At 47.6% G+C, this 26,396-nt stretch overlaps 1 protein-coding gene across 2 annotated transcripts in view; it reads left to right on the top strand.

Annotated features, from left to right (window-relative positions):
* Positions 1 to 522: 522 nt before the first annotated feature.
* The window catches only part of UBASH3B (ubiquitin associated and SH3 domain containing B), a 150,942-nt gene continuing 125,068 nt past the window's right edge, over positions 523 to 26,396 (top strand). For both annotated transcript variants that reach the window (XM_082410879.1, XM_082410880.1), the window contains exon 1: positions 523 to 6,765. In XM_082410879.1, coding sequence (XP_082267005.1) covers positions 6,605 to 6,765 — 161 coding nt within the window. In that variant the 5' untranslated portion in view covers positions 523 to 6,604. The remainder of the gene's footprint in view (positions 6,766 to 26,396) is intronic.

The following is a 26,396-nucleotide window of genomic DNA, read 5'->3' as shown; positions in this document are numbered from 1 at the left end:
AAAAGTTATAGTACAGTTATACATATATATATACATTCTTTTTCATATTCTTTTCCATTGTGGTTTATCACAGGGTATTGAATATAATTTCCTGTGCTATACAGTAAGACCTTGTTTATCCATTCTATGTGTAATAATTTGCATCTGCTAATCCCAAACCCCCAATCTATCCCTCCCCCAACCCCCTCCCCCTTGGCAACCACAAGTCTGTTCTTTATGTCTGTGAGTGTATTTCTGTTTCGTAGATAAGTTCATTTGTGTCTTAGACTCCATATATAAAAGTGATATATGGTATTTGTCCTTCTCTTTCTGATTTACTTGGCTTAATATGATAATCTCTAGGTCCATCCATGTTGCTGCAAATGGCATCATTTCATTCTTTTTTATGACTGAATAATATTCCACTTTGTGTGTGTGTGTGTGTGTGTGTGTGTGTGTGTGTGTGTATATATATATATATATATATATATATATATATATATATATATATATATATATATATACCACATCTTCTTTATTCTTCTGTCGATGGCCATTTAGGTTGTTTCCATGTCTTGGCTATTGTAAATAGTGCTGCAGTGAACATTGGGGTGCATGTATCTTTTCGAATTATAGTTTTGTCTGGATCCCTTGGGTTTTTACAGCTACTTAATTTTATATTGTTTCTTGGAAATAAAATTTCCCCTTAAGGTTCCTGTACATTTCCTTTTGTATACAAAAAGGAAGTTATGTGAGAAGTGGAATAAACCTTTGATTAAGCTTGTACTGTTTATTTCCCAACACTTCTATTGTCTTGTGGCAAGTCAGGGACACAGACCCTTCGGCAGTGACATTTAGGATGAGGCTTTTCCAAGGAGGAAGCATACACAATGGAGTGTCTCCTACGAGGATTCCAAAATAGACACGCTGGGAGTTTTGTTCAGAGATGGACAAAAAAGAAGTGAAGATAGATTCACCCACTCTCTCTTCCTTTTGCAATTGAGGGAGAGATCTTAATTTTTTCAATGTATGAGGAAAACGTAAGTTTTTTTATTGGTTTGGAGTGATGCTCCTATCTTTGTTTCAGCCTTACCTTTTCCTACCGTATGACGAGGCTTCACAGATTCAACAACCCATCAGTAATTGTACAAGTATAGGCTTCCTGCGTGCCCAGCACTGTGCTAAGTCCTACGGACAAATTCAAGACTGTGAAATAGTCACCAATCTCCAGATCCTGAGAGATGTTATAACTGTGCCTTAGGACAGGGTAGAAATGATATGACTCTTTTTAAATTTAAATTTTATTTTTTTTAATTGAGGTATAATTAACATATAATATTGTTTAAATTTAAGGTGTACAACATATTGAGTTGATGCATTTATATTTCAGTATGATTTCCACTGTAGCATTCTGTCAAGTCATATAACTATCATTTCCTCTAGTGGTGGAAACAATGTGACTTTTTTTTTCTTTTTTATAGAAGTACTGTTGATTTACAATACCATGTTAGTTTCAGGTGTACAGAACAGTGATTCTGTTATATATATATACACACACACACATGCACACACACATATCTTCTTTTTCAGAATCTTTTCCCTTATAGGTTATTACAAAATGTTGACTATAGTTCCCTGTGCTCTACAGTAGGTCCTTGTTGATTATCTATTTTATATACAGTAGTGTGTATCTGTTAATCCCAACCTCCCAATTCATCCCTCCCCCCACCCCATTTCCTCTTTGGTAACCATAAATCTGTTTTCTATGTCTCTTTCTGTTTTGTAAATAAGTTCATGTGTATCATTTTTTTAGATTCCATACATAAGCGATATCATGTGATATAACAACAGGACTTTTTAAAGTTTGTTTTACCCTAACATTCGACCTGTGTGGACCCTCTTCCTCTCCCCCCACCCCACTCCTCACTTGTCCCTCCATTCCCAGCAACCTTGGCCCCTACTCACCAATCCGACTTCATTCCCCTTTTACTTTCCCTCTTGTTAAATTATGGTCTCTCAGAACCAAACTAGACGTTAAAGATCATCTAGTTCAGTGTTTTTCAAAATGTTTTTTGATCCTCTAAACCATCTTCCCATAGAAAACCTTATATAAAATCCCCAAGACATACAACTGATTAAATGTACCCACTCTGAAAAGAGGAAGAGAGGATGCCATGCTTTGCCCACTCCAACTTTCAGTTGACAGCACCAACCCCTGCCCACAAGAGTCCCCGCGGGTCCCCAGGCAAAGTCCTAGGAATCCCCAGCTTAAGCCACCCCCTCATTTGGCAGATGAGGAAGCAGTTAAGTTCCCTATCCCTCTCATTTGGCCTAGAGAGGGATAGAGAACTTATCTAAGTCACAGCCAACACCTAGGCGTCCCAATTCCCAGCTCTGGAACCTTCCCATGCCGCTTCCTTTCTTTCCTTATCGCATAGTTTCAAAATCTTCTGGCCATGAGGAATCCCCTGGAAGTCTAGGGGCTAATGGCATCCCAGCGGTTTGAAAAGTGCCTTTGACAAAGCAACGTCCCAACCCTTGGGACTGGAGACATTCTGCAGACTTTAGTGCCTGTGCTTAATGGGATTTCTTGACCTTTTCTCGAGGACAGAGAGAAGCAGAAGGGAAAGACACAGGACACACTTTCAGAAATTATGAGTGCAATTAACTGGGCCTGCCTGGGCATCCCTATGGCCTTGTCAGAAGGGCTGCCACACCAAGAAAGTGTCTGGGGCAGTGGGCGTGCAGTTAAACAGTGCTCACATGAACAGAGGGAGGTTTGTGGGGAATTCCCTGGTAGTCCACTTATTAGGACTCCACGCTTTCGCTGCTGAGGGCCTAGGTTCGATCCCTGGTCGGGGAACTAAGATCCCACAAGCCAAGTGGCGCTGCCAAAGGAAAAAAAAAAAAAAGAGGTTGTGGGCCAGGGTGGATTCTGACATGACCTGTGGGTGCAGGGGGACATGACAACTTGCTTCCCTTCTGAGGGAGCAGCTTGACACTGATGCGTCAGCTTCCTCACTGTGTGAGGCCCCCTCTCTCCTCCCCACTGCTGTCAGATATCCTGTCCAATGAATAGTCATTCCTCTTCTCTTTGTCATATAACAATATACACTTTTATAAAGCTTCCCCTAGCTTTTCAAAGTCAATACAATTAAAGCACAATGCATCTTAATTGCCAGCACCTTACCCATGCAGAACAAAACAGCAGCAGTCTTAAATAAAATGAGTGCTGGGCTGAAGCCTGATGAGGAAGCCGGGATAGGATTTCTGTAAAAGTGCCTCAAAACAAAACAGTTTGAGTCTAAGGTGTCTGGTTTTTCCATAGTGCTCTTTCCAGGCTACCTAAAACTATTTTTATACCCATCATTTCCTCTCACAGTTTGCCTAGAGGAGGGAGAAAGACAATTCAATTTTTCTAGAGAAACAGAGATCCAGCAATTCTGTGTCAAGGGGGATAGGAGTGAAACTGAGTCCCCGTAAAACTGAGTTCCGTTACCAAGTTTATGACTAATCTCTCTATCCAAAACTTTCCTTTCTTGTCCCTCTGACTCCAATCCTGTGCTAACTGAACACTAATCAACCAGAGTCAGATGACTAAAATTGCTGTGGTCGATAACATCGTTAATGTACTAAAATTGCTGTTGTTGATAAAATTGCTGTTGTATCGTTAGATATCATCATTAACGAACAAACTCAGGTTTCTCCAGGGCAAGATGAGCTAACAGGTCCCCGAGCCATGGACCACGTGGCCAGAGAATTGTAAACCAGAGACATCCTGACTCCGAGAAATGTCACAGAAATGTCACAGGATGAGGATTAATCCCAGCCTCTTTGTTCTTCTTTAGAAAAAAACAAAAACAAAAAAACCCAGGGAATTCACTGGCGGTCCAGTAATTAGGACTCAGCACTTTCACTGCTGTGGCCCGGGTTCAATCCCTGGTCAAGGAACTAAGATCCCACAAGCCGTGTGGAAAAAAGAGAGAGAAAGAGAGAGAAAGCAAAAAACCTTAACTCAAAGATCAAATTGGGGTGGATCTGAGGCTTGCCTCCCACTTCCTTGCTTGGTGCCCTGCAATAAACACTCTACTTTCCTTCACCACAATCTGGCGTTGGTAAATTGGCTTTGCTACACTTTGAGTGAGTGGACCCAAATTCAGTTCGGTAACAGGAGGAGTCAAAAAGGTTATTATTTGACCATGTTATTTTAATAACATGGCATCTCTTCATCATCATAGTAATGGCAGTAAGTGGTTGTTTGGACAAATTTTAAGGGTTCAAACCACTTACTGGCCATGTGATCTTGGACAAGATGCTTGATCTCTGTCTCCTTCAAGATTTTCATTTGTAAAGTGGCCAATGATAATATGGTGGTACCTACGTCATTGCCTTGTCAAGGGACTAATGAGTTATGTGTGTAAGACGCTAAGAACAGCATCAGTTCTCAGTAAATTTCAATTGTTATTTGTGTGGTACTTATGGTTTACAAAGTGCTTCTACAGACATTATCGCTTGACTAGGTTCCAGATCATTTAACTCCCAGCCCAGGCATTTGGAAGAAATTCAGAATATCGGGTAAGGTCCAGCGTCCTTTACCGAACACGTCCCAGGGAGGCTAGTCTACTAGGTATGGTTTGTCCCTTCGCTCCATGCCCAGGAGAAGCCCTCTGCATGGCTTCAGGACACTTCCTCTGCTCTGGCAGAAGCCCCCACCCAGGAACTTTTCCTCATCCCTTACATAGCAGGAGACAGAATTATGCACATTGTTGCTTAAGCCCCAGTAGTCCTTATCTCCCCACTTCCAAACACCACCGGATATTTTTTAGAAAACAAATTCTGGGCTAAGAGAATTAAGCTGTGTCATTTCCCCTGGTAAAACCCTTAGACGCTTTATAAAGCAACATCAAAAGGCTGCTCCTTGAGAGCTGGTCATCGTCCCTCCCCCATGCTTCAGGCGAGGGAAGGAGCTGACATTTTTGGAGAACCCAGAGTGTGTAAGGCTAGTTACTATGATGCATACAGATAAGGACACGGGGCTGTAGACAGCAGAAGCAACGCATCCAAGGCACCAAAAGCTCTGGCTCTGACTTACCAGCCCTACAATCTTCCTCAACCTCTCCGAGCTGAGTTTTCTCTTCTGCAAACTGGGATAATAATCATACACACCCCATAGGGTCATAAAAATTCAAAGAGTTAATTCATTTATTATCCTGAACACAATGACTGACACATACAAGAGCCCAATAAATGTTAGGTGGTGTTATAATTATTATTATTACCTGAAAAAGAGCAGCCAGGGTTTACTCTCTGCCTTTTGCAGGGAGTACACCAGGCAGGGTCCTTGTCCCTGACTGAGGACCTGAGGACCGTAAGTTTGTCTCCGAATGGAAGAGCTTTAACATCCCCAAGCCAAGTTCATGGTGTGGGGCACTGGGGAGTAGGGATGGCTAGGACTTCTACCTTCTTTGAGGTGGGAGTAGTTTGGGCCAACCTATGATGCAATTTACTTATTCGTCACTGCTGAGCAGTGATGATCCAGTCTTTACGTTGAACGCTTTTATTGACGGGGTATTCATTTGCTGTTGAAAATCAACCCATTCCACGCTGAACACCTCGTACAATTAGAAAGTGTTCTTTCTCTGTTCCTGCTCCGTCCACCCTCCTCCACTTCCCACTTCCTCCTTCCTCCTGTCATCTTCCCCTCTCTCTTCTTTCTGCCCTGTCCTCTCCCTCCCTTCCTCTCCCCTCCTAGGCTGAAAGCCCCAGGTTCCACTCTTTGCCCTGAAGTCACCATCTAGGTCACGGAGGTCACGGAGAACCCAGAAGGTCTTCGGTGTGGCCCCTTAGCCAGCTGTTGGAAACTCAGTCTCCAGTAGCCGTAACCCAATCCTCTGGGTTTTGCAGGGTCTTTGGGAAGCAAAACCTTTTATCTGGGCCTCATGGCTCGGCCTTCTTGTCCATTAATGTCATCCATCAGTTCGCCCAATTTCCATTAATAAAACCCCATCTAGAACCACAGGAAACTTGAAATAGGTTGATCTGGTGTCTTGAGGCCCAGCTGGCCCTTGATGGAAGCCATGGAGAAGCTGGAGCGCTGGGAGTGACTCTCCGGAACCAACGTACACAGGCAGCCCTCGCTGGTTCGAATCCTCCGCTCAGATCACCTGGACTCCACAGCTTGCGGGAGCAGCCGGGGCTGCGCTGCCGCTTTAAGAGAGGGGCGGGGCCCGGGTACAGGCGAGGCAGGGCCGGCCCACAAGGCTCCTTTTTCTTTTTGATCCATTCAAAAATTACTCATTGCAAATTCCCGGACTGCTGGGAGCGGAGAAGGAAAGGGGCGGAGGAGAGAGGGCTGCTGCGGGCGCCGTGCAGGGGGCAGCCGGGGCCCGAGGGGCTGACGGCCGGTCGGGGAGAAGCCGCTCGCGGCGGGCCGTTCTGGCTCCGGTGGCCTCACCAGGAAGCGTCAGAGTCTCGACACCAGGGAAGCTCCGAGCGCCGCCGCCGCCGCCGCCGCCTCCCTCCCGGCACCGGGTCCCCGAGCCCCCGCCCCGGCTCCGGGCCAGCCCTCCGCCCTCCGGGACCCTCCGGCTCGGGCGCCTTCCCGGGCGATGGCTGGCCGCTGAGCATGGCTCAGTACGGCCACCCCAGCCCGCTCGGCATGGCTGCGAGAGAGGAGCTGTACAGCAAAGTCACCCCGCGGAGGAACCGCCAGCAGCGCCCCGGCACCATCAAGCATGGATCGGCGCTGGACGTGCTCCTGTCCATGGGGTTCCCCAGAGCCCGCGCGTAAGTGGCCGGGCTCGCCGCCCCGGCGACCCCTCCCGCCCCAAGCGACCGGCCCTCGGCTTCGCTCCGGCTCGCCTCCCGGCGCCTGCCCGGCGGGCGGCGCGTTCCCCGCTGCCCACGACCTGTTGGGGGTAGGCTGGGCGCGCGGGCGGCCCGGGACTCGGTTCCTCCTGGCGGGGCTGCAGGGGAGGGCGCCGCGCCCGAGCGCTGGGCTGGGGGCTTGCTGGCGATGCCGACGGTGAGGCGTGCCTAAGGGCTTGGGATGCCGAAGGGCGAGGGCACAGGGTTCGAGTCCCGGGTACGGTGGCCCGCGCCCGGCCTCAGAGGGTGGGGCTAAGCGAGTCTCTCCCGGGCTCCCCGAGGTCTCCAGCGCTGAGCCCCCGGGGAGGCGGGGCCCCACCGGGGATTCGGGCCCCCTGTCGATCCGGAACGCCGGGCTGGCTTGGGATCCTCTGTGGCTGGAAAAGGGCAAGGCACGGCGGGGCAGGGAGGCCGGCGCTGCCACTGCTGCGGCTTCCAGCTCCGGATGTCGCTCTCGGGCTCTGTCTCCCTCGGAGTAGGAGGAGCGGGAGCGTGGGGGTTGCCTCGTGTTCATTGACGGGGAGGATGGAATGAGAAGGGGAAGCACTTCCCCCGGGGGACCTGGGTTCTCGTCAGCGGTGACGGCAGCGCAGGAATCTGGGGGTGCCTGAGAGTGAGGAGGGGGAGCGGTCCTCCCTCATCCTTCTTCCTCCGGGAGGGTGGCGTAGGGAAGGGCAGAGAGCGCGCAGGTGGCTGCCGCAGCAGCTTGCTGGGAAGAGGCCTGGTCGCCAGCACAAGGCAGCAGCGGCAGCAGGAGTCTTCGGAGGCTGGCCGCCCGAGGCCGTGGGGCTGGAACGCTGCCTGGGAAGAAGACAAGGCCGGGTGGCCCGGCCCTTCTCCCTCGGTTGATTCCTCACAGGCAGATTTCTTAGGCTGGGACACAAGGCCTGGGATCCTTGTAGGGCGCTGCTTTTTTGAATGACATCACCTGAACAGGGAGTTGGGCAAACTTTATCAGAAAGGGCCAACTTGACGAAAGTTTGTTTTCTTCTCCCGTGTTTCAGGTGATAATGCTAGGTCTCCCTTACTTGGCCTCTGGGCAAACCTTTATTCTTTACTATTAACTTGGCTGTAATCTCTTGATCAAAGCTGATTCCTGATTTTATCATTCCACCCAGCCTGCTGGGGCAGGTCGGAGTGGCCTTGGAAGGCCATAAAATGGACTGACATTTCTGCCTCCTACTAACTTCCAGTTGCTGACGCCAGAGTTACAGGGAGATGTGGTGGGCTCTGCAGGGGTGTGCCAGGTGTGGAAGCTGCAAGTCAGGTCCTTCGTGTAATGGGTGTGCCTAGGTGTCCTTAAGAAGGGGCAGGTAGGGGCCAGAAGTCTGTGGAGCAAGGCTGCAGAATTAGCACAGCCCCAGGCATTTGCCTTTTCTGAAATGAGGCCAGCGTTAAGGACCTAAATTGCTTAATTGAGGGAAGAAATACTTAACTGAATTCTTCAGACTGTGTGGTGTTTGCTCTTCGAGGTGGCTTTAACAGGACATCTTCTTTCCTTCACTGGGTCCAAGAGGCCTTGTCTACGTGCTGAAACATTAGGATGATGGTTTAATTTTGGCTTGTTCAATCCCTGAGATCTCATAATAACTAGCATTTAGTGAGTACTTACTATGTACTGTTCTAAGCACTTCACATTTATTATCCATTTTATCCTCCCAGCAGCCCAGTGAGAAAGGTAATTATAAGCCCATTTTATGAACTGGGGAACAGAGGTTTAGAGAGGTTGCATAACTTGCTCAGGGTCACAACAGTGAGCAGTGAACCTGGGATTCAAACTCAGGCATGTGTCAGCTCAGCTCAGGCCTCACATCCAGGACCAGGATGTAATGAGTTAATGTGGGTAGAACATCTAGAGCAGTGCCTGGCACACAGTGGGTGATCTTTAAGTGTTAGCTACTGTATTAGTTTCTGTTGTAACAAATTACCCCATTCCGGGTGGTTTAAAAACACAGAAATTTATTCTCTCACAGTTCTGAAGCCCAGAAGCCCTAAATCAGCATCACTGGGCTGAAATCAAGGTGCTGGCAGGGCTCTGCCCCCTCCGGAGGTTCTAAGGGAGAATCTATTCCTTGCCTCTTCCAGCTCCTGGTGTCTGCTGGCATTCTTTGGCTTGTGGCAGCATCCCTCCAATCTCTGCTTCTGTGGTTGCCTTGCCTTCTTTTCTCTCTGTGTCAAATCTCCCTCTGCCTCTTTCCTATGAAGACACTGTGATTGCATTTAGGGCCTCCCCAGATAATTCAGGATAATCTCCCCATCTCAAGATCCTTAACTTAATCTCATTCACAAAACCCTTTTTCTAGCCATAAGGTAATGTTCACAGGTTCCAGGAATTAGGGCATGAATATTTTGGGAGGAGCCCCTTTTCAGCCTATCACAGCTACTATTATTACTAGCACTGCCTCTCTTTACTGGAAAGGTGACAGAGTGGGTCATGATGAAACGTCCTGGGGAGGGGGGTAGGCTTGCTGTTCTGTCTCCTCAAATTCTCTGTCTTGGAGCGTCAGGCCCCTTGGCGGTCACCTGATCTAGTCTACTCCCTACCTGGGCTGGCATCTCTTCTTCAGCCCAGAGAGGCTGATGTGGTCAGCCTTCCTCTTAATAACTTAATCAGGTCAGTAAGAAGAGGGACTTCTCCCCAGGGCCATCTGAGATTCCAGAGAGCAGACTTTTTTTTTTTGAATTTTATTTTATATATATTTTTATACATCAGGTTCTTATTAGTTATCTATTTTATACATGTTAGTGTATACATGTCAATCTCAATCTCCCAATTCATCCCACCACCACCACCCCCCACCACTTTCCCTCCTTGGTGTCCATACGTTTGTGCTCTACATCTGTGCAGAGAGCAGACTTTTAACTTCATTTTGGAGAGTTGTGAAGAAAGAGAGCAAGGGCACCGGGCTCCGCTCCTGAGAAGCCTCTTTCTTAGGCTTTAAGCCTGGAGGAAGGAGCGTGATGAAATGGAAAGTGGGAGAGAGCAGTGATGGTTTCCTGGATTCAGGAAGACCAGGCTGTGATGCTTCAAGAAGGAATGAGACCGAGGTCTGGAACACAGCCCTTTGGATGGAATGGTGGTAACCAGGCCTGGCAGCTCTGGTTTCCCCTCTGGGTGTAACTGCGTCTGATCTTGTGCAGCAGCAAGAAGAGCCCTTCCACTGGGCTCTGGGTGGACCGTAGAGAGCTCCGATGCCAGCAAGGCCCAGGTCCCATGCAGCCTGTGCTGTGCTCTGGTCTTGGATAAGTCACTCAAGCCCTCAGGGCCTGGCTGGCTCCCTCTGAGGGGAATAGGATTAATCAGTGCATGCTTATTAAGTGCTTGACAGCTACCGAGAGGAGTCGGGTATGTCCCTCTAGCTCATTATGCCCCTGGAGCCGTGCTAGGTTTTTTCCATCCTACCCTATGACCTTTGGTCCAACTTAGACGCTGCTGTAGAAGAACAGCAGCCATGTGGAGAAGGTTCGAGAAGTGGCCGTTTATATCGTGTGTGTGTGTGTGTGTGTGCGCGTGCACGCGTGCGCACACGCAAGCACAAGGCAAGGAGGTGTTAGGGAGGCCTCAGGAAGGAAGCTTTCAAGGGGCCAAAATGTCCTAACCCTTCCTTTTTCTCTCTATGCCCTTAGCTCTTCCTTTTCCCCAAAGTTCTAAAAATAAAGGCCCAGCTTTGTCAAGACTGGAGTGAGGTTGGTTGGAAGGAAAAGGAAGAGTGTGTGTGCTGGGAAAGGCCTGGGGCCAGGAAGGGTCTGAACGGATCACCCAAGAAGGCATGGTGAACTCTGACGTAGTGTTGCTATTTTTTTTTTTTTTGTCTTTTGTATCTTTTTTTTTTTTTAATTTTTATTGGAGTATAGTTGATTTACAACGTTGTGCCAGCCTGAGGTGTACAGCAAAGTGAATCAGGCATAATACACATATTGATATGTCCACCCCCCCTTGCAGATTCCCCTCCCACATCGGCCATCACAGAGCGCCGAGTAGAGTTCCCTGTGCCACACAGCAGGCCTCTGTTAGTTACGCGGTTTATATATAGTAGTGTGTATATGTCAATCCCAGTCTCCCAATTTATCCCCCCCAACCTTACCCCCTTGGCGTGTTGCTTGGTGTTCCCTACTTGCTTTCTTACTTGCCTCTGTGGTTTTGGGGGGCAGCGGAGGCTTCTCTGCCACTGGAACTCTGGGAGCACACACCCAGCAACTGAATTTGAGGAGGCCCCACCGACACAACTCTGGCCTTTTGTTTTGGTTCCATTCGTTCGAGACTGCCTATGGCTAATACTTTGTCTACAGCACATGGCTCTCAAATGTTCTCTAATGATTGAGAAGTAGAATTTTACAAAAGGTCCCTCTGGCTGGGGTCTGATGCCCTGAGCCCTAGCCCAGCTTCTGACCGACACTTGAAGCATTTAGGTCTTCTGTTGAACCCCTTTCCTCAATATCCTGTTCAGCTTCTGTGCTGTGTAACTCACGAGGCTTTGTGAAGACCGAATGAGCTGAGGGGCAGGAAGGGACTTAGAACTCAGTTAAAAATATAATCTGGACCCAAGGTAGGTAGGATTATGGTATTATGGTGTTGGATGAAAAGAAAAGGAAGGAGGTGAGATCGTGGTGGTAAATCTCCAGCGAGGATTTGCATGTGCTGTTCGGTTGCTGATATTTGAACAACGCCCAGCTGAAGAGCAGGAGAGTGGCGGAAGGAAGGAGCTGGACCAAGTGCCTTTGACTTTGCTTTGGACAGTCAGCGTTAGCTATGCATCACTGCCCAGAGATAAAAGCAGCTCCGAGCTGGCAACGCAAGGAATTGAGAGGCATCTTGCAGAGCCCGTGAATTCAAGCCTGCAGTTTCTCTGGCCTTCTCCAGCTTACCTGCTGGTGGACATTGGATCCCCTGACAGTACCTGGTCAGCTCAGCATCTCTGAATCGTGGCTGATTCTGGGTGGGTGCTGCGGCTGCTTTCCCAGGCGCCTTGGGCAGAAAGAGGAGACCAGCCGAAGCCCACGTGGAGTGAAGGGATCTTAGAGGTGGATGCGGCAAGCAAGTCTCTACTCCACCCGTCATGGCCGTTCACCCACACAGCACTCCCCCCCTTACACGGGTGTGTTATTTTGTGGGTGAAAAGTTGCTCTCACGTGCCCTAAATATCCCTCTTGATCTTGAGAAAAGCCTCGCTTTATTTATTTATTTTAAAAACATTTATTTATTTAATTTATTTTTGGCTGTGTCGGGTCTTAGTTGCAGCACGCGGGCTCTGTAGTTGAGGTGCGCGAGCTCAGTAGTTGTGGCATGTGGGCTTAGTTGCTCTGCGGCATGTGGGATCTTAGTTCCCCTGCGGCATGTGGGATCTTAGTTCCCCAACCAGGGATCCAACCCATGCCTCTGCACTGGATGTGGATTCTTAACCACTGGACGTGAAAAAGTCCTGGGAAGCCCTGAGAAAAGCCTCGTTTTAAGGATTAGGAGACTTAAGTCTCGGAGGACTTAAGGGACATGCCCTGTGTGAGGCCATGTTGCCATGACAGCATTGGGCTAGAACTGCAAGTCCAGTGAACTTTCCAGGCTGCCCAGAGGACCTGGCTCCAAAGGAAAGACCTTGGCATACATTCATTTTTCGCTTTACTGAGGTATAATTTATGTACAATAAGCTAAACCTATTTAAAGATTGATCAGTTTTGACAAATAAATATACCTGTGGCATCACCTCTGCAAGACAGCACGTGTCCTTTGCTGCTGTAAGTTTCCTTGTGCCCCCTTGCAGTCAATTCCTTCTCCACCCCTATCGCTGGGCAACCACCGACCCACTTTGTGTCACCAGAGATTAGTTCACATTTTCTCGATTTGCATACGAGTGGACCAGAGATTAGTTCACATTTTCTCGATTTGCATACGAGCGGAATCATACAATGCCTACTCCTGTGCCTGCCTGGCTTCTTTCCTGATATTTCTGAGACTCATCCATGTCGCATGTAACAGTAGTTTGTCTCCTTTTATTGCTGAGTAGACCTCGATGTATTTGGATGGGCTAATAAGGTAATTATAACCCTTTGCACACAGCGTCTGTGAAAATTTCCTGTTATGCCCTAATACTACCTTAGGTTTTTAGACCACTTTAGAGATGACAAAGCGGATTCATGTACCTGATCACTGTTAAGTTTCAGACATTGATAATTTCACGAGAAAACAGGTTCAAATTAAGCGCCCCAAAGAGTGAAGAGCATCCTGCCTCATGACTCTATCCTGTGGTTTTTGTCACCACCCTGCCCTTGGGGGCCTCAAACTCTAACTGCTTTTCACTGAGTGGACGAGAATGCTCCGAGCTAAGGGCTTTGCTTTTCAGAGAGGCAACAAACCCAGGGAACCCTGGGTCTCCCACCAGCTCTGCTCCTGCTGACAGCGGAGGCGGAGCTCAGCGCCACCCTCGTCCCGGAGGGCATCTGGTGTGGATGTGTGTGAGGGTGTGTCCCTCGTCTAGGGCAGGCAGGAACTGGAGAGACCCAGTACCCTCTGCCTGATACACAGACGTCTCACCGTGGCAGCTGTCGTCGGCACAGCCTGGGTTTGAATCCCAGCTCTGCCTCTTCCCAGCTGGTGACCTTGGGCACGTTGCCGAATGCCCTGAGCCTCAGTTCACCTGTCTGTACACTGTTGATAATGTTGACTGAAAAAAATGCCCAACCTAGAAGTTGAGGATTATGTTTTGTTCGGGGGACTTGCTGAGGACTCAAGCCCGAGAGGTAGCCTCTCAGATGGCTCTGGGGGACGGCTCTCAAGAGGTGGGGGAGGACCCAGGGTATATAGGAGTTCTGCAGTAAAAACCAGGTGGTCAGAACAACAAAAGATGACTATTAATTAAAGAAGACCAGACATCTTAAGTTAATGGGTTTAGCACTTTTCTATGTATGGGAAAATGCCAAGAGTCTGGAGTCACTGAAATCATTCCTTTGAAAGGCACCTCAGCTATCTGGGGCCACGATCCTGCTTTTCTCCATCCTGAGTCCCCTCAGGGTGCACAGCTGGGGACGGCTGCAGTGGCTGCTGGCTTGATGGCTGCAGCATCCTTTGTTTACTGAAATGGCAGGTGACATTCTTCGTCCACAACAATAATAGTATGTAGCTCCGTGGATCCTTGTGAGGGTTAAGGGTGCAGAAAACAGTTGGGGGACGCCGGTAATCCCTCAGTGAGGAGGGAGGCGTGACTGCTACTCCAGCGGTGATTTCATTCCGCACGACTCCCTTTGTCTCGGGGTTCCCGGTTGTCCCCCACTTCTCTATCTCTGCTCCTCACTGAGCTGTGGCCGTGGAGTAGAGGCTGATGGCCTCCTTCCTCAGCATCTTCTCCCCGCAAACTGCCCCGGGGTTGCCGGCCGAGTGGAAGCGGGCCCGGAGCAGAGCAGAGCCACCCAAACTGCTGACTGTAATAAATGGCCAGGCTGGAGATTTGAAGGAGTGCCATATGGTTGTCTTCTGATTCATCTCAAATGGAATCAGACTCCAGCCCTGGAGAGAAAAAAATAAAGCGCACTGAAGAATGGCTCCTGCGTGTGACGGGCAGGGTCCCAGGCAGGACAGAGTTGCTGTTGGGAGAATGAGATGGCTGCGGACCCCTCAGGGCTGAAAGCCCTTGTCTTCTTCATTGGGAAGTTCTCCAGGTGCCACTGGGGGTTTTCCCAGAGACTTATGGGAGAATCTCTGAGTTTTCTCTTCCCTGGAAGAGCGAGGGACAGATGTAGCAGCAGCCTGTGTCCTCTGGACCTTCTGTCAAGAGCTCAGGCTAAGTAGGTGATGTCCGTCCTTGTTGGTCCTCTCGCTAACATCCCGTTTTGCTGGTGACTTTGCTGTCATGTTCTTTTTGCCACCTGCTGCTTAAGAGGATGAGGCTTATGGTGAGGTGCCTCAGATGAACATCCAGAAATTGTCTGAGCTTCTACTGTGTGCACAGCACCCTATTAAATTCTGTGCAGGAATAGATGAATGTCAAGTTCTGCCACCTGGCACTCTGAAGTCAGCCACTGGCTCTAGCTGGCTGCAAATCCTCCACATTGACTCTCTGAGGAGCCGGTGTGCCTTTTCTCGGCCTAGGTGAATAATTCTCTACAGATAGTTGACAGGCTCTGGGTTCGGCCCTCACCCCGCAGGTGGCCCAGGGATAATGCACAATGAAAGCAAACTCCGTGTACCTTTCTTTCAGAACCCCGCCTTGGGCTTTCACTCTGCTCTCACTTGTTGGCTGTTTGGACTCATATACATCCTTTTCCTTCCCTGGGCCTCAGTGTTCCCACCTGTAAAAGGGGTTGAGGTCAACCACCTTTCCGATCCCAGTTCTGGTGACTCGGGGGTAACATGGACAGCGTTTTTGTTCAACGCCAGGATGTTTTCACTGCCTCGTGTGTGCTTTTCTGTTCCGAAGTGTTTGGCTTCTCTGGGTTTTTTTGTTTTGTTTTATTTTCCCCAGTGCTATATGGTCAAATTCTTCTCCCTTTAAAAAAAACTCTTCAGGACTATTGATATTCTAAAGAATAAATGAACGGAAAGGAAGAAAAATACGGGGCAATTACAACGGTGGGGAGTTGTCTAACTAGTATACGTTAGTATAATTTTCAAATTGGTATAATGTGCTGTGTTGCAAAATACAACCACAGTGCTGGTTAAATGAGAGAGGAAGTTAGTGCCCTGAGCCCAGCCCCTGGGGGAAAGAAGTTGCTCCTTGGCACCTTTTTAATTAAAGGGACATCTCCCCTTCTACAGAATCACCAGCTGTTTGTGTAACAATTCCCATTGTGTTCAGTTGCCCCAGTGGAAGAATAAACATTCCTGTACATAAACCAACGGTGGCGGTGAACTCCACCAGGACCAGCTATTGCCACACACAGTGGGAAGCTGGGAGAAACACCACCATCGCAGCTCACAGCAGTCCGGAGCATGCCAAGAGGAAGCTGACAGCACAGATGGCCAGGGGCGGCCAGATGTTTCAGATTTCTTTTCAGGTTTTGCTGGATAAACCTTCTCTATGAATCAGGTAGCAGGATTGTTTAGAATCCTACTTCCGTGTTGACAGTGCCCCATTCAGAAATATTTACTGTGCGCATTGGCTCTCTGTTTATTCTCTTATCTTGGGCAGGAAGCAGGGAGAGAGAAGGAAAGAAACCTGCCTTGAATGGCTGCTTTTGTGTACAGTCTCTTTAAACACAGACAGCCACATGTAGAACCACACAGGGTTGCTGGATTTCTGAACCTGCAGCATCTGCTGTCTCCTTTCTTTAGCAACCTGTCCTTGAATTGCCTGCATGCCTTTCCTTTCTCCTCTTTTTGCCGAATCAGATTTTACCCGCCCTGGAGAACTAGTTCAACCACAGTACTGGCCTCCCTTCCCTTTGCTTTCTTCTCCTTCCCCTCCCCCCTCCCTTTCTCTCTATTATCCTCTCTCTTCCATCTCTTCTCCCTCAAGCCTTATGAAGCTTCACTTAGTGAAGTAAGCAAGGTAGAGAGGATCTTCCCTCCATCACCTATGAAGTGCTTTGTCCAAGGTCTTCAGCCAATTCTGCACAGTTATCTATCTCTTTGGGGCCTCTTATAACGTATCTTAACAATTGAAATCTTTGAGAAACAAGACAAAAAAAAATTGTATATGTTTTATCTCCATGAAAAGTTCCCTGGGTAATGCCATTTTTTAAGAAAATAATACAGACATTTCCCGGCGTACTTATGGGCAGCTATTATGACCTATTATAAGAGGAGTTGGGAGTACAATTGATGTAATCCTTACAATTAGATGTAATCCTTGCCCTCAGGGGACTGACAATCTAGCGTGGAAGATAGAAAGTTATGATTAAATGTCATGTTATGATTAAGTGTGATGCAAGAGATAGATGCAATATCTAAGTGAGAAGAGGAGGAGGTGATATAACCAGACAGAGGGGCCCTGAAGTAAATTTAAAGGGCAAATAAGAAGGGAGCGGTACTCTTCTACAGTTTGAGAGGTAGGGAGATCAGTAGACAGTTCAAATGATTTAATATCACACTGCAAATGAAGATGGAGGCAAATTTTAATTTCAATTTGGGTTTCTTGAATCATCTCACCACCACCCCTCCCCCCAACTAAATGAGTAACTTGATACTATCCAGCTTAGAAAGAAAAGGAAAAATTTTGTCTACCAAAGGAAACAGTTGGGCCTAACTTTAGATCTGACATTATTTTATTCATTCTTCCAGTGGGCATTTACTGAGTTGCCTACTATATGCCAGGAACGTGTTAGGGATGCAAAGAAAATTGTCTTTCTTCTCCAGGAGCTCAGCCTTCCTCAAGAGAGAAAGGCATATAAACCATAAACATGATTTAATAATGCAATTAGTGCCATAGTAGAGGTTTGAAGAAAAGCTCTGTGGGACCACCGAGAAAACAATTACTGTAACTTGAGAAGGTTGAGGAAAGCAGAGGAGGTGACAATTAAGGCAGAACTTAAAGAATGAATAAAGATTCTCCAGGTATAGAAGAGGGAAGAGCATTCTAAGTCAGAGAGAACAGCATGAAATTCAGAGCATAAGGCACATGGGGGCTGGAGACTGGTGGGAAGGAGACAGAAAAGGAGTAGTGAGAGGTGAGAGTGGAGAAATTAGGGCCAGACTGTTTCCTAGAGGTTATGGGAAATAACATTATAAGGCAGAGAAGTCAGTATAAAGGAGAATGGAGCAGAGAAAAACTAGGCGTGGAAGCCAGTTAGAAGGTGGTTGTAATAGTCCAGGTGAAAGATAAATAGGACTTGGATTAAAATACCCAAGAGCCAGATACTAGAGAGGTTTTTGAAATTGAACTGACAGGATTTATAATCTGTGGGGTGTGAAGACTAGGGGAGCATAAAGGTAGCTCAGGATTTCCAGCTTGGGAAACTAGAATGGTGGAGACATTATGAACTGAGATAGAACATACAGAAGATAGGGTGATTTAGAGGATGAGGCAACACATCTGGTTTGAGACATGTTTTAGGTGCTATAGACACAAAGGTACAGATGCAGTTGGAAATGGGGATCTGGAACTCAGAGTGGTTACGGCTAGAAATATCAATTTGGGTATTTATGGTAATAGAAGGCTTGGGAGTAGGTGTAACAAACCAGGCAGAGTGTAAAGAAAAGGAAAGGAGCCAACTTCCGAGGGTAGAATTCTGGGGGACCAGATGGTGGGTAGAGGAAAAAGAACAGGTGAAGGGGGCTAAGAGAAATGGTTTGAGAGACAGGAAAAAACAAAATGAGAGATGTCCTAGAAGAAGACGGGGAAGAAGAGAATTTCACATCAAAGATGCGGGTCAACAAAATGTTTATTTCCCTTTGCGTTTCCAAAGTGAGTAAAATCGTTGGATGTGACTGCAGTTGGTTGTGAATGAGATGTTCTCAGAGGATGATTCCAAAGCTTCTCTTTAGGGTTTCTGGTAGTTCCCTTCAGCTTCCCCAGACTCCAGAGGACCAGGACCCTGAGATCCTGCCTAACTCCTTGCCAGCTCTTTCCACAGAGAGCTGGAATCTGCTCTCTGAAACTGAGACTGTTGACAGATCTGACTGAATAGACAGACGATCAGGAATCTGATGTAAGAAACATCTGCTCTTTAGAATTCCCCCAGTGCTAAGTTCCACTTGGAGATTTTACCTACCCCCTTCCATCCTTACCTCACTACCAACCCCCAGCCCCATCCATATCACATCTGAACTTGTTCTCATTGGAAACCAGGCTGAGGTCGCCTGATTATCCTTGCTGGTGTGACCCTTCATTCATTTTTTTATTCAACAAATCTTTCCCCATCCTTGCTGTGTGCCAGTAAATGCATTAAGTGCTGTGGATAAAAAGCATTGAGAAACCGTCTCAGTTCCTCCTCTTTTATATCTCAGGAAGCTGAGATCTCAACATGCCATGTGCTAAGCTCATTTCCTATCATTTCCTCTCTCTGGTAAGCCCCTGCCACTACCACCACTTCCATCAGGAATAGCTCATCTCAAGGAATGTCGGGGATCTATGCTCTGTCTATAAGACATCAAGATTCAGGAGGTGACTGGTGGTCAGGGGCTGGACCATCCTCTGTGTCCCTGAGGGAAGGTTTTCTCCAGTCTTCCAAGTCCTTGCAAGTTGTTCTGCACACTTGGGTCTGTCTGTACTCGCCAACAACCTGGAGACAAGTGGGGAGGTGTGGAATCTGAATGGATGATGGGTGATTTGGAAGGAAATGATAGAGGAAAGAAGATGGAGGAGAAAACAAGCAGAAGACCTTGAATGGGGCATGGGGAGGGGTACCTGAATCAAGGTTGGAGAAAGTAGATTTACCCCCCAAAAAGGGAAGTTGTATTTTACATGGTAGGTTGTATGTTTGTGAGAATCGAATTTCTAAGAGTTGGTAGACCTTGAAATGCAAACACAGAATATATAGTTTTAAATTTAGGTGATTTGGTGAGTGACAGTTCATGAGTTGCCAAAGGATGTGAAGAAGAACAATGTCCTTTGTGAAAGATGTAGATAGACACAGGTGCTCAAGAAATGTTAGTCATTATTCATAACCTAGGCAGTTCCTAGTATTTAGTTGCATAATAGCAATCACTTGTTCCTGCCTTGAGAGTCATGTGTGACAGCAGATACGTTTTGCTTCAGAGTAAAGAAGCTCAAAAAAAGTTCCTGCCCTAGGTTGAGAATGACTCAAGTATCTCTTCTGAAACAGAGTATTCCTACTTGGAAAAAACCTGCAGAGGTAGAATCTCAGAAGTGTCTTAGTTGAAACTGCTAGTAGAGCTTATTTAGTCCAACTCCCACTTTTTACAGAATGTCAAGTGAGATGAGCAAGTGAAGTGACTTTTTCAAGACCAACAACTAGTCTGGGACAGAAGCAGAGTTTGAGGCCCCCTGACTCTCAGTGCCAACCACATTCCCTTTTTCTGTATCAGACTCCTTCCTTGAGTCCAGGCCCCACCTCCAAGAAATAGATTTCTAACAAAGTTTCGGCTCTGTTTTCTGGAAGAATGGACTGGTCTGTTGTCTGGATTAGCCCTTTCTTATATTGTCTTGGTTTTTTTCTTTCCTTTTTGCTCCCCTCCTTCTGCCTGCCATTGTTTGCATCGCAACCCAAAGAAGATGAAGGTAATTTGTGGATAGGCCAGTTGGAATGGTTACTTCTCCTTTTATTTTTTTTTTTTATTTTTTTTATTTATTTTTTTTTTAAATTTTTATTTATTTATTTATTTATGGCTGTGTTGGGTCTTAGTTCCTGTGTGAGGGCTTTCTCCAGTTGTGGCAAGTGGGGGCCACTCTTCATCGCAGTGCGCGGGCCTCTCACTATCGCGGCCTCTCTTGTCGCGGAGCACAGGCTCCAGACGCGCAGGCTCAGTAATTGTGGCTCACGGGCCCAGCTGCTCCGCAGCATGTGGGATCTTCCGGGACCAGGGCTCGAACCCGTGTCCCCTGCATTGGCAGGCGGACTCTCAACCACTGCGCCACCAGGGAAGCCCTGGAATGGTTACTTCTGAGAAGTAGGGTGGGGGGTGGGTGGTGAGGAAGTATCACACCAGGAGTAGAGTAGTTGTTGGAGGGGATCCATAGTTGTCTCAGTGACCCACCCATGAGGGGTATTCTTCTTTGGGGGAAAGAAAATTGGTTTTAGAGACAAAAGACCTGGTTCAAATTCTGGATCTGTCACTTTCTGAGGGTGTAGTTTTTGAACAGTTTATTTTTATGGGTTGGATGAATCAAAATAAGGCAATGTAGGGCTTCCCTGGTGGCGCAGTGGTTGAGAATCTGCCTGCTAATGCAGGGGACACGGGTTCAAGCCCTGGTCTGGGAAGATCCCACATCCCGCGGAGCAACTAGGCCCGTGAGCCACAACTACTGAGCCTGCGCGTCTGGAGCCTGTGCTCCGCAACAAGAGAAGCCACGATAGTGAGAGGCCCGTGCCCTGCGATGAAGAGTGGCCCCCGCTCGCCGCAACTAGAGAAAGCCCTCGCACAGAAACGAAGACCCAACACAGCCAAAAATAAAAAATAAATAAATAAATAATACAATGGAGTTTGCTGTAATACATCTCAGGGTCTATATTGCAAAAAATTAGAAAAAATAAAAAAAATAAAAATAAGGCAATGTATATAAATGTAATAAAACCCACAAAAAGTCAGGCACGTGTAAAGTGATACTACTATTTGTTATCAATGATTGGGTTCTCGTACTTTGAGGCTTTTCCAGAAAGTCTGTGACCTATTGGTTTTGTGTGACTTTTGGCAGGTTGTTGTAATCTTCCCTAACCAAGCTCCTTTCTTCCAGAGAAGCTAATTCTGTCACAGTGGGGAACACGAGGAGCCCTTGGAGAGGCCTGTTCCGTCAAAGTGAATGCTTCCTTCTGGAAGCTTAAGTTTTCACTTCACCTTTTTTGGGAAGTAGGAACATGAGTCATAAGGAGTCAGAAAGTGGCTTTTGTGAAATACGGCACATGTGACCAGAGGCATGCATAGTAGTTTCCCGTTGCTGCCTGAACAAGTTTAGTGGCTTAAAACAACACAAATTTATTCTCTGAAAGTTTGGAGATCAGAAGTCCAAAATGGGCAGTATGGGCTAAAATCAAGATGTCCATAGAGATGGGTTCTTTCTGGAGGCTCTAGGAGAGAACCTGTTCCCTGACGTCTCTAGCTTCCCGAATCCTCCCGCATTCCTTGGCTGGTGGCCCCTTCCTCCATCTTCAAAATGCATCCCTCCAACTCCTGCTTCTGTCATCACATCTCCCATCTGTCTGCTTCTCCTCCCTCCCTCTTTCCCTTACCAAGACCCTTATGACTACAGCTCTCCCACTCAAGATCCTTGCCTTAATCACATCTCTGAAGTCCTTTTTGCCATGTAAGGTCACAGATTCATAGGTTCTGGGGATTAGGACATGGGCATCTTGGGGGGCCATTCTTCTGTCTACCGTGGCATGTGCATGTGTAAGCACTTGGCCTGTCTCCTTAGTTCACGATATTTCTCACAGAACAGAGGTCTACTAGGCTCTTCTCATCTGCATTTCTGATTGTTCCGCATTTGTTGTCTCATCGCCTTCACCATTCCCAACCCAAGCACCAGATATCCATAGCTAACTTTTGCTGAGTGCCTACTGTGTGCAGACAACATTTTAAACACATTACCTGTGGATTATTTTGTTTATTCCTCGTAACAGCCCTATGAGATGGGAAATATTATGATCCCAGTTTTACAGATGAGGAAACTGAGGCACAGAGATTTTTTTTTTTTTAAGTTGCTCAAGATCACACAACCAGTAAGTGGTAGAACCAAAGGTGAAGGCTCCAGGCAGTCTGACTCAGTGTGAGTTCTTAACCAGCACCCACAGTATTGGCACGTAGCTGGTGTTTAGTAAAGTTTGATGAATTGCAGAAGGAAACTTGAGGTCCAAAGAAACAATGTGATGTCCCTAGATTACACAGAACTGGGGTCACAAGGGCCGCCTGCCTTGCCCGTTGGTTTGGTCTGTTATTGGGCCCCAAGTAACAGCAATGTGGTTGGCTGTGTAGAGTGTGATCTGGAGTTGCAATGATGTTATCGTCCTTTCTGAAAGCGTGTATGTGTGTTTGTGTATGTGTGTGTGTGTGTGTGTGTGTGTGTGTGTGTGTGTGTACATACTACTCATCTCGGCTCCAAACTATGAGAAGACAGGATTGTTCTCAGGAGTTAGTAGACTCCCTGCCAACCACCTCTCCCAGCCTCCACCGGCTGCTGCACATTGAGCCTCCACAGTAGAAACAGGAAGCTCCTATTCCCGTGGCCCCGATGAGGGCTCCTCGGATAGAGTGCACGGTGGTCAAAGCAACATGTGTTCAAATTCCTACTGCACTTGGAGCAAGTTACTGAACCCCTCTAAGCCTCAGTTTTCTCATCTGTTAAATGAGGATAATGAGATCTGCCTCAAGGGATTGTTATAATGATTAAATGAGATAATACATAGAAAAGAGTGCACAGTAAATGGTAGCTACGGTGGTTAAGATCAGCAGCTCTGGAGTCACAGTGTTGTGTGGGACACACGAGGAGACTCCGGGTATAAGTCAATAAGGTGGTCTAAATCTTTTTTTTTTAATTAATTAATTAATTAATTTTTATTTATTTATTTTTGGCTGCATTGGGTCTTCATTGCTGCGTGCGGGCTTTCTCTGGTTGCAATGAGCGGGGGCTACGCTTCGTTGTGGTGCACGGGCTTCTCATTGCAGTGGCTTCTCTTGTTGCGGAGCACAAGCTCTAGGTGCGCGGGCTTCAGTAGTTGTGGCATGTGAGCTCAGTAGTTGTGGCTCACGGGCTCTAGAGCACAGCCTCAGTAGTTGTAGCGCATGGGCTTAGTTGCTCCGCGGCATGTGGGATCTTTCCGGACCAGGGCTCGAACCTGTGTCCCCTGCAATGGCAGGAGGATTCCTAACCACTGCACCACCAGGGAAGTCCCAAGGCGATCTAAATCTTTGGCGAGAGTGTGTTTCCAAGTTCGCTCCGAACATCTTTACAACCTGGGTCTAGGTTCATTCCATTGGGTAAGGTTCTGGGGAGGGGCAGGGAGTTGAGGGGGCTGGCTGAGGAATGTGGAGTGGCTCTTTTCCTCAATGCAAATCCTAACCACACCTCTCCTGCCTTCTGCCCAGCCTCCCAAGTCCACAGAGCTGCTCTCCTTATCGAGAAGAATCCCTGACACATCAGCAGCGTGGGGAGGATGGCAGGGGGCCCCGTGGGAGTCAGCTTGTAGGTAGCCCTGGAAAATCAACTGATCCATCACGAGGAGCCTCGTAGGAACCTCAGACCTCACGCAGACCTGTGGCAACTCTGTGCGTCAGGATTGAGGGGAGAGTTTGAAGTTCTTATCTCCCTCTAAATGTGAGATCACAGGCTCACAACCAGACGGCTGAACAGACAGCTGTACCCCTTTGCTATCTGGCTGCTTCGGGCGCTGTAGATCTCTGGATGCCTCTTCATCCATCAAGCCTTGGCAGGGAGGCGGCAGGTGTGGTTGTCTCGTTAGGGCTGCGGCTACGCACCCTGCTGGCCACTCAAGTGGGGACAGAGGAAGAGCGGCTGGACACCAGTAAAGCCACTTCAGCAAGACGGCCTGTATCGTGCGTGATCCGTGAAGGCTTTTGAACAGAATGACTCTTGGGGGACGTTGAGTAAAGAAAGAAGGTTGCTGTTTGCTAGGCAGCGGGCTCGGAAAGATGTGGAGGATAAGGGGAGAAATCTCAGTTAATTTCTTATTTATTTCTCCTTTCCCTTTACTGCAGGCTGGGGAACTAGCCATGGCTTTCCTTTTCTCTTGGTTTTTTTTTTAATTTATTTTTTTATTGAAGTATAGTTGATTTACCAGGTTGTGTTAATTTCTGCTGTACAGCGAAGTGACTCAGTTATACACATATATACATTCTTTTCTATATTATTTTCCATTACAGTTTATCCCAGGATATTGAGTATAGTTCCCTGTGCTATATCTATACAGTAGGACCTTGTTGTTTTTCCATTCTATATGTAATTGTTGCCACTGCTTTTCTGAGTTGGCCTGGGAAACAGGTAGTATGGGGCTAAATATGCTTAGTCTGAAGAAGACTTGAAGGGTTAAAGAAGATGCTGAGGCAGGGCAGAAAGTAGGTTCTATGAATTCAACGATAATTTACTGAGCAATGACTTTGTGCCGGGCACCCAGGACTTGTGCTGAGTGCTGGGGCTACAAGGTTGAGTAACACCCAGCCCTGGCCACAAGGAGCTCTCAAGTTCTTGGGGAAGTCTGACTCAAGCAGATGACTTTGATATAACGTGATAAGATAGCAAAGGAGGGAAGGTATCTCTCCTCTAATATCCGGAGGGCTGATACATGTGAAAAGAGGATGCTTATTTTAGGGACTTCGGTGGGTGCTTAGTGTTGCTGGGGGAGCTGATTTAAGTTCACCAGGAAAACAGGGAAACCAGGGACCTGAGCCCAGTATGCCCTGCCTTCCGAGGCAGTGTCTTCTCTCTCTGGTTGTGGTTGATTGTAAACAAGCTTCCTTATCAGCCTCCTCAGAAGGACTTAAGCATTCTAGGCTGGAGACAAGAACGTATCTGAAGTCCCTGGCAGGGGTGAGGCTGGGCCCACCTAGGATCTGAGCTCTGCAGGGAAGGATATGGAATCCAAGGGCCACATGCCCAGAAACAGAGAGATGTAAATGGTGCTTTGGAATCACACAGGAGCGAGGGGATAGCTCTACTTGGGGGTCCTTAGTTCTTCCAAAGATCTGGATATTGTCAAGTGAATTTCTATTAGGTCCTCAAAGGTATTAGAGGTAAATACCATTTTCTTAAAAGACTTTATTTGTTTAGAGCAGTTTTAGGTTCATAGTAAAATTGAGCGGGATGTTCCCATGTATCCCCTGCCCCCCACAGTGCACAGCCTCCGCCGTGATCAACATCACTCACCGGAGTGGGACATTTGTTAAAACTGATGAACCTACACTGACACATCATAATTGCCCAAAGCCTATAGTTTACGTTAGGGTTCACTCTTGGTGTTGAACATTTTGTGGGTTTGGAGAAATGTGTAATGGCAGGTATCCATCACTGTAGTATCCTACGCAGTATTTTCACTGCCCTAAAAATCCTCTGTTCTCCACTTGCTGTCTATCCATCCCTCCCTCCCCTGCAACCCCTGGAAACCACGGATTTTAAGCTTTTGGGTGAGTGCTTTCACATGCATGATTCTCTCCACAGCTCTGACAATAAAACAGATAACTTCTATTTAAAACATGAAAAAAAAAATGAAGCTTACAGAAGTGAAATGCACACAAAGCTATTAAAGAGTGTAATTAGGCGGTCCCAGAACCATGAGCATGAAGATAGAAGGACCCCAGAGGCACCTCATTGACTCCCCGAGGGTTTTTTTTGTTTTTGTTTTTTAATATTTTTATTTATTTATTTATTTTTGGCTGCTTTGGGTCTTCGTTGCTGCACGTGGGCTTTCTCTAGTTGCGGCGAGCAGGGGCTACTCTTCGTTGCGGTGCACGGGCTTCTCATTTCAGTGGCTTCTCTTGGTGCCGAGCACAGGCTCTAGGTGTGCGGGCTTCAGTAGTTGCAGCACGTGGGCTCAGTAGTTGTGGCTCACGGGCTCTAGAGCGCAGACTCAGCAGTTGTGGCGCACGGGCTTAGTTGCTCCGCAGCACGTGGGATCCTACCGGCCCAGGGATCAAACCCACGTCCCCGGCATTGGCAGGCAGATTCCTATCCACTGTGCCAGCAAGGAAGCCCTCCCTGAGGTATTCAACAGCCAAGGTGGAGGAAGGGCTGTTGGAGGAATCCCACAGAAGGGGTGTGTGGACCTTCCCTCCAAGCCTGCTGTCTTTAAATTGTCTTGGTGCCGAATCTCTGGGAGTCCCTGAGCATCCGATTCCTAGGCATTGTCTGTTGGAGTGGTCCTGCTAGGGTTGCTTGGGCATGGATTGTCCACACACAGGGACCGAAGGGATGTGCAGTGAGGAACTGAGGGAGTGGAGCCTGGGCCTCAGAAGCGGTGAGCCTTGACAGGCACCTGCTGGGCAAGTAGTACCCACTGAT

This window comes from Balaenoptera physalus, assembly GCF_965194825.1.
Source record: "Balaenoptera physalus genome assembly, chromosome: 10".
In the NCBI taxonomy this organism is placed as follows: domain Eukaryota; kingdom Metazoa; phylum Chordata; class Mammalia; order Artiodactyla; family Balaenopteridae; genus Balaenoptera; species Balaenoptera physalus.
Note: the sequence above shows the minus strand (reverse complement) of the source record. Positions and strands in the feature narration are given on the sequence as shown.